Here is a 9,576-nt window from a genome sequence, read left to right on the forward strand (position 1 = left end):
CTATATGTAAACTGCATGGAATATACTTGTATTCAATGTGAATACACTGTTATACCATGAGTTTTTACTTCTTTATGTAAACAGCATCAAATATACTTGTATTCAATGTGAATACACTGTAATACCATGAGTTTTTACTTCTATATGTAAACTTCATGGAATATACTTGTATTCAATGTGAATACACAGTTATACCATGAGTTTTTACTTCTATATGTAAACTGCATGGAATATACTTGTATTCAATGTGAATACACTGTTATACCATGAGTTTTTACTTCTATATGTAAACAGCATCAAATATACTTGTATTCGATGTAAATACACTGTTATAGACCTTATTAAGATCCAAAGGTATGGGTCAAGCCTACCCCTTAGCGGCGCGTTTCAGTGTGAAGGGGTGCCGTGAACAGCCGCTTTTTATTTGGCTTGCCGCATGTGGCATGGTAATAGGCTATTCAACGGTAGCAGGCGACTACCACATTTTTCGTAAGTTTTCTGTCACGTTGGATTGCACGATTATGCTGTATTATGACTAGTGATACTACTATCTGTAGTTTAAAGCTCTCTAAATTTGCTGAGGGTTTAGTCCCAGAGGAGAAGAAGTTGTACTGCGATTTTTTAAAAGAATTGGGGTGTGTTGACCCACTTACAATTCCCCTATCAGTGTATAAAAGTGAAAAAAAAGTGAAAGAAGTGCTTCCTCCAATAAAAAATAAACATTTAGTTCTATATTTAGTTATTGAACGGAATGGCAGTGATGGTGAGAAGTTTGAGGCATACAAAAATCTAAACGGTTCTCCCCAATATGTAGATAACACTTTTGCCGATAAACTTCTTGCCTTTCCACTTCCCAATGGCATTGTGATCATTCGCAGTCATATAACTCACTCACAATCTCTAGGAATTAACCCAACAACACCGTGGGCTGCAATACATTCTGATGGAAAAGTTAAAGTTGCATATTGTGACTGTGCTGCTGGGTAATCAATTGTTGACAAAAGTTTATACGTGTGCTAGTAATCATTTATTGTTGTATTAAAATAGGCTTGGGAGAGTCTGCATTCATGTTAGTGCATTGCTGCAACTTGCTGTTGCTGAGCATGAACTCCCCAGTCGTAGAACTGAAACTGCTTGGAATGCTGATGAAGATCAAGTAGCACCAACATCTAAAGCTTGCGAGTGGAACAAACCAGGCAAAGGACCTGTGAGTTATTGCTAGATTTCATTTTGACAAATATGAATTACTCATACAATGTACATTATTTAACGATGTTTGTACAGGTCACTGTTGGAAAAGTTGCAGATTTATCTGTCATAAAAAAAAGGAAACACGTCAATGTGGTAATTGATAATCCTTCTTTGGAATTTCTATTCTTCTTTTTATAAACTGTAGAAACACCACAAATACAACACACTCTTGTATTTCCCATTTCTTGTAATGTTGTTCGAAACCGTGTAATCCAACATATGACAGAAACTTACGAAAAATGTGGTAGTCGCCTGCTACCGTTGAATAGCCTATTACCATGCCACATGCGGCGAGCCAAATAAAAAGCGGCTGTTCACGGCACCCCTTCACACTGAAACGCACCGCTAGGGGGTAGGCTTGACCCATACCTTTGGATCTTAATAAGGTCTATACCATGAGTTTTTACTTCTATATGTAAACAGCGTCAAATAAACTTGTATTCAATGTGAATACACTGTTATACCATGAGTTTTTACTTCTATATGTATACTGCATCAAATATACTTGTATTCAATGTGAATACACTGTTATACCATGAGTTTTTACTTCTATATGTAAACAGCATCAAATATACTTGTATTCAATGTGAATACACTGTTATACCATGAGTTTTTACTTCTATATGTAAACTGCATGGAATATACTTGTATGCAATGTAAATATACTGTGATACCATGAGTTTTTATTTCTATATGTAAAGAGCATCAAATATACTTGTATTCAATGTGAATACACTGTTATACCATTAGTTTTTACTTCTATATGTAAACTGCATGGAATATACTTGTATTCAATGTGAATACACTGTTATACCATGAGTTTTTACTTCTATATGTAAACAGCATCAAATATACTTGTATTCAATGTGAATACACTGTAATACCATGAGTTTTTACTTCTATATGTAAACTTCATGGAATATACTTGTATTCAATGTGAATACACAGTTATACCATGAGTTTTTACTTCTATATGTAAACTGCATGGAATATACTTGTATTCAATGTGAATACACTGTTATACCATGAGTTTTTACTTCTATATGTAAACTGCATGGAATATACTTGTATTCAATGTGAATACACAGTTATACCATGAGTTTTTACTTCTATATGTAAACTGCATGGAATATACTTGTATTCAATGTGAATACACTGTTATACCATGAGTTTTTACTTCTATATGTAAACTGCATGGAATATACTTGTATTCAATGTGAATACACAGTTATACCATGAGTTTTTACTTCTATATGTAAACTGCATGGAATATACTTGTATTCAATGTGAATACACTGTTATACCATGAGTTTTTACTTCTATATGTAAACTGCATGGAATATACTTGTATTCAATGTGAATACACTGTTATACCATGAGTTTTTACTTCTATATGTAAACTGCATGGAATATACTTGTATTCAATGTGAATACACTGTTATACCATGAGTTTTTACTTCTTTATGTAAACACCATCAAATACACTTGTATTCAATGTGAATACACTGTTATACCATGAGTTTTTACTTCTATATGTAAACAGTATCAAATATACTTGTATTCGATGTGAATACACTGTTATACTATGAGTTTTTACTTCAATATGTAAACAGCATCAAATATACTTGTATTCAATGTGAATACACTGTTATACCATGAGTTTTTACTTCCATATGTATACTGCTTCAAATATACTTGTATTCAATGTGAATACACTGTTATACCATGAGTTTTTACTTCTATATGTAAACAGCATCAAATATACTTGTATTCAATGTGAATACACTGTTATACCATGAGTTTTTACTTCTATATGTAAACTGCATGGAATATACTTGTATTCAATGTGAATACACTGTTATACCATGAGTTTTTACTTCTATATTTAAACAGCATCAAATATACTTGTATTCAATGTGAATACACTGTTATACCATGAGTTTTTACTTCTATATAAATACTGCATCAAATATACTTGTATTCAATGTGAATACACTGTTATACCATGAGTTTTTACTTCTATATGTAAACAGCATCAAATATACTTGTATTCAATGTGAATACACTGTTATACCCTGAGTTTTTACTTCTATATGTAAACAGCATCAAATATACTTGTATTCAATGTAAATACACTGTTATACCATGAGTTTTTACTTCTATATGTAAACAGCATCAAATATACTTGTATTCGATGTGAATACACTGTTATACCATGAGTTTTTACTTCTATATGTAAACAGCATCAAATATATTTGTATTCAATGTAAATACACTATTATACCATGAGTTTTTACTTCTATATGTATACTGCATCAAATATACTTGTATTCAATGTGAATACACTGTTATACCATGAGTTTTTACTTCTATATGTAAACAGCATCAAATATACTTGTATTCAATGTGAATACACTGTTATACCATGAGTTTTAACTTCTATATGTAAACAGCATCAAATATACTTGTATTCAATGTGGATACACTGTTATACCATGAGTTTTTACTTCTATATAAAAACTGCATGGAATATACTTGTATTCAATGTGAATACACTGTTACACCATGAGTTTTTACTTATAGATGTAAACAGCATCAAATATACTTGTATTCAATGTGAATACACTGTTATACCATGAGTTTTTACTTCTATATGTAAACAGCATCAAATATACTTGTATTCAATGTGAATACACTGTTATACCATTAGTTTTTACTTCTATATGTAAACTGCATGGAATATACTTGTATTCAATGTGAATACACTGTTATACCATGAGTTTTTACTTCTATATGTAAACTGCATGGAATATACTTGTTTTCAATGTGAATACACTGTTATACCATGAGTTTTTACTTCTATATGTAAACTGCATGGAATATACTTGTATTCAATGTGAATACACTGTTATACCATGAGTTTTTACTTCTATATGTAAACTGCATGGAATATACTTGTATTCAATGTGAATACACTGTTATACCATGAGTTTTTACTTCTTTATGTAAACAGCATCAAATATACTTGTATTCAATGTGAATACACTGTTATACCATGAGTTTTTACTTCTATATGTAAACAGTATCAACAATACTTGTATTCGATGTGAATACACTGTTATACTATGAGTTTTTACTTCCATATGTAAACAGCATCAAATATACTTGTATTCAATGTGAATACACTGTTATACCATGAGTTTTTACTTCCATATGTATACTGCATCAAATATACTTGTATTCAATGTGAATACACTGTTATACCATGAGTTTGTACTTCTATATGTAAACAGCATCAAATATACTTGTATTCAATGTGAATACACTGTTATACCATGAGTTTTTACTTCTATATGTAAACTGCATGGAATATACTTGTATTCAATGTGAATACACTGTTATACCATGAGTTTTTACTTCAATATGTAAACAGCATCAAATATACTTGTATTCAATGTGAATACACTGTTATGCCATGAGTTTTTACTTCTATATAAATACTGCATCAAATATACTTGTATTCAATGTGAATACACTGTTATACCATGAGTTTTTACTTCTATATGTAAACAGCATCAAATATACTTGTATTCGATGTGAATACACTGTTATACCATGAGTTTTTACTTCTATATGTAAACAGCATCAAATATATTTGTATTCAATGTGAATACACTGTTATACCATGAGTTTTTACTTCTATATGTATACTGCATCAAATATACTTGTATTCAATGTGAATACACTGTTATACCATGAGTTTTTACTTCTATATGTAAACAGTATCAAATATACTTGTATTCGATGTGAATACACTGTTATACTATGAGTTTTTACTTCCATATGTAAACAGCATCAAATATACTTGTATTCAATGTGAATTCACTGTTATACCATGAGTTTTAACTTCTATATGTAAACAGCATCAAATATACTTGTATTCAATGTGAATACACTGTTATACCATGAGTTTTTACTTCTATATGTAAACAGCATCAAATATACTTGTATTCAATGTGAATACACTGTTATACCATGAGTTTTTACTTCTATATGTAAACTGCATCAAATATACTTGTATTCAATGTGAATACACTGTTATACCATGAGTTTTTACTTCTATATGTAAACAGCATCAAATATACTTGTATTCAATGTGAATACACTGTTATACCATGAGTTTTTACTTCTATATGTAAACAGCATCAAATATACTTGTATTCAATGTGAATACACTGTTATACCATGAGTTTTTACTTCTATATGTAAACAGCATCAAATATACTTGTATTCAATGTGAATACACTGTTATACCATGAGTTTTTACTTCTATATGTAAACTGCATGGAATATACTTGTATTCAATGTGAATACACTGTTATACCATGAGTTTCAACTTCTATATGTAAACAGGATCAATTATACTTGTATTCAATGTGAATACACTGTTATACCATGAGTTTTTACTTCTATATGTAAACTGCATGGAATATACTTGTATTCAATGTGAATACACTGTTATACCATGAGTTTTTACTTCTATATGTAAACAGCATCAAATATACTTGTATTCAATGTGAATACACTGTTATACCATGAGTTTTTACTTCTATATGTAAACAGCATCAAGTATACTTGTATTCAATGTGAATACACTGTTATACCATGAGTTTTTACTTCTATATGTAAACTGCATGGAATATACTTGTATTCAATGTGAATACACTGTTATACCATGAGTTTTTACTTCTATATGTAAACTGCATAGAATATACTTGTATTCAATGTGAATACACTGTTATACCATGAGTTTTTACTTCTATATATAAACTGCATGGAATATACTTGTATTCAATGTGAATACACTGGTATACCATGAGTTTTTACTTCTATATGTAAACAGCATCAAATATACTTGTATTCAATGTGAATACACTGTTATACCATAAGTTTTTACTTCTATATGTAAAAAGCATCAAATATACTTGTATTCAATGTGAATACACTGTTATACCATGAGTTTTTACTTCTATATGTAAACAGCATCAAATATACTTGTATTCAATCTGAATACACTGTTATACCATGAGTTTCAACTTCTATATGTAAAAAGGATCAATTATACTTGTATTCAATGTGAATACACTGTTATACCATGAGTTTTTACTTCTATATGTAAACAGCATCAAATATACTTGTATTCAATGTGAATACACTGTTATACCATGAGTTTTTACTTCTATATGTAAACTGCATGGAATATACTTGTATTCAATGTGAATACACTGTTATACCATGAGTTTTTACTTCTATATGTAAACTGCATGGAATATACTTGTATTCAATGTGAATACACTGTTATACCATGAGTTTTTACTTCTATATGTAAACTGCATGGAATATACTTGTATTTGTAACGAAGCCATCTAAATATATATACCTTTGCAGATACCCACAATATGATCTATTTGCTTATGCTTATTTTATATTCACATTATATTCTTATTCACTATTACAAACGTATTTGCTAGTTGCTTCATGTGCAACCATGTTGACCTAGATAAAACTTCCGGGTTCTGACTCACGCGTGTGACGCACCTGCGCGTCACGAACATCACGCCACATGCGAAGATGCGACGTTTCATGGTGAACCCACTTTCTGACAAGAGTCAGACAAGTATCAGCTTGCAAGACGTTCAGTCGCCTTTAGCTTGAATTGTCACTCTTGAACAGTAGACTTTTATCTTGATGTGTTAGCTTATTCATTTTAATCCATTAGTTATTCCTCCAACTAATTTTGTTCTTCTTTCCTCTCCGAGCATCGTGTGTATTCGAATTATCTTCTCAACACGTATTCCAAACTATACGTGTCGGCAAGTAGTATTGTTTCCCGTTTTCTCCTATTATCCCCTCACGCTTGTACGCCCGCGCTACCACGGTAAGATCAAATTACTTTGTCTCGAATCTCACGCTCAGTTTCCCAATTGGACTCACGTCCATGTATCCCTACTCGTTTTGTAAACCTTTGGCCTCAGCTTAGTAATACATAATCATCATTGTGGGTAAATACGCCTCTGAGTTTATTTACACAACAAATTGTCTTAATTCGTAAAGCCATTCACCCGAGAGGGAGAATGCTTTACATAGTGGTGGCAGCGATTTTTCGAACTCAACCACAATGATTGACGATGTTATTACTGGCGGCCCTAAACTTTTGCGTTCTCCTATAAACAATCCCATTGTCCCCAAAACCACTGCTATCCCAGATCAATTTCAAGGAGGTAAAGCGTCAGAGAAAACAATTGAGGCTGTTAAAAAATCTGCATCACCCATTTTTAAACCCAAAGTAAAACAAGATGACACTCAGTTAAAGAAACTTAGAACGAATGTGGCGTATGTGGCTGTCCCAGGGTTAGATAACATTAACTCTAGAAAACCCCGTGCTAAGAATATTACTAAGGTAACATCCGTGTCTCAATCAACTTCCCTTTTAGCTAAGTTTACATCAAAATTGTCACCCGTTAATCCTACTCCCAAATCTTCGTCAAAAACCAGCTTTCTCTCGAGCACAATTTTAAGTTTTTTCAAGAGGAAGAACACAACTAATGGAAAAACAGTTGACACTGAGTCTTCACCACCTATACCACGAGATAACGACGAATCAGGAGAAGATTTTCCAGATTCAGACGAGCAGGTTGCCATCCCTAATACTAGCCATCAGGAGCCTGAAGGAGAGAGAAGCAGATTTCCAGTCGAACGTCCCGAAGATCCGGACCCAACTAATCTGGTTGCTAAAGGACATCCAATTGAAATATCTTTATCCGAACAACCCGCAGATAACGGAGTGGAAGAAACCAACGTCTCTTCTGAAATATTTGACGGCGATTCTAGAGGTGAAACTCACCATACGGACGAAGAAGACGAAGAAAACGGAACAGCAGGCGTCCGAGTTAACGGCAATTTTCACGACATATGCGAGGCAGTTTCTGACCTTCCTCTTCGGACAGAATTACAACATCACCGACTTAACGAAACTCACTCAAACGAAAAACAAGATCGTTTGTACTATATTTCCGAATCTGCGGATCACGGGAAGCGACGTAAGACAACCCACCTCCCACCTAATTCTGGAACTAAAAGAGTTCTCCTTCCATTTGGAACGTCTACTACTAACCCACCAACAAACATTTCCGGCGGAAATTCACAACCTTTTCCTATACCTAAAAAACCTTCAGTTACTTACGCTATTGGAACCACTGACCCCGGAGATAAAATCACTTCTGACAAAACTGGACAACTTCCCAGCAGTCATCAGACCAAACAACGTGCAGTTGACGGAGAACATCAAACAAACGCTAATCCAAACCAAAACAAACTTGAGACAGTTGTTACCATTGAATACCACAAGCCAACCGAACCAAGCACTACAGCAGTCGAGACCCAGACGACGTCTGAGGCCATCACCAAACAGAGACTAACGTCACATCCAGCAATAACTCAATCGGTACCCAAATCGACAACACCCTTTCTTGGCACAGAAGTCGTATCAGCTACAAACAATTTTAGGGAATCTGGAACAATTCCAGTTAGCATTCCAGAACTCGTTCAGAATCCGTAAAAGAGAAGTTTAACCTCCCAATTTCCCAATCCAAATAGCAAAATGGCGTACTCTCTTTCCCACACTAGAGCAGCTACTGTTAAAGATCTGGATGATTTCCAAAACAATCAACATACATTCTCTCGTTTGCAATTACTTCCTTCTTTTTCTGGAAGCCCAATTTCCCGTTTTGACTCTTGGCTGGAATCTTTTGAAAGTATAGTAGATGGATCTGGATGGTCAAATGAAAAAATAATTCAGATGTTACGTGCAAAATTTACTGATCGAGCATTTTCGGTTATCCAAGCCATTTAAAAAGAAAATCCAGACGACTATGCTTCCATTAAGGAATCCTTGCTTGATCACTTTCATGGTGATGAAAATGCTGATTTATATCTTAAAAAGTTTAATAAAGCAAAACGTAAGCCAGGAGAGAAAATTGTAGATTATGCCCATCGTTTGCAGGAAATTTTTAAACGTGCGTATCCCATGGGCTATGGCGAAAAGTCGTTTACGGTTATTTTGATACAAAAATTCATTGAGGGATTGGATTCTAAATTACAGTCGAAAGTAAAATATAAAGAATTTAAAGATTTCAATGACCTTGTAGCATCAACTCGCGTTTATGCCCTTCGATTAGAAGCATTAGAAACCGACCGCGATAAGAACGAGTTTATTAGGAAAATAGACGGGTCTTACGAATCTAAAGATGCTGAATTAAAAGAAAT

General features: G+C 33.2%; 1 protein-coding gene across 1 annotated transcript; it reads left to right on the plus strand.

Annotated features, from left to right (window-relative positions):
• The first annotated feature begins 435 nt into the window (after positions 1-435).
• Positions 436-1,389, plus strand: LOC123468405. The gene is made up of 3 exons (XM_045167864.1): positions 436-983; positions 1,048-1,207; positions 1,285-1,389. Exons 1-3 carry the CDS (start codon positions 532-534, stop codon positions 1,387-1,389), a joined length of 717 nt encoding a protein of 238 aa, XP_045023799.1. The 5' UTR covers positions 436-531.
• The last annotated feature ends 8,187 nt before the right edge of the window (positions 1,390-9,576 follow it).

This window comes from Daphnia magna, unplaced genomic scaffold, assembly GCF_020631705.1.
Source record: "Daphnia magna isolate NIES unplaced genomic scaffold, ASM2063170v1.1 Dm_contigs344, whole genome shotgun sequence".
Classification (NCBI taxonomy): domain Eukaryota; kingdom Metazoa; phylum Arthropoda; class Branchiopoda; order Diplostraca; family Daphniidae; genus Daphnia; species Daphnia magna.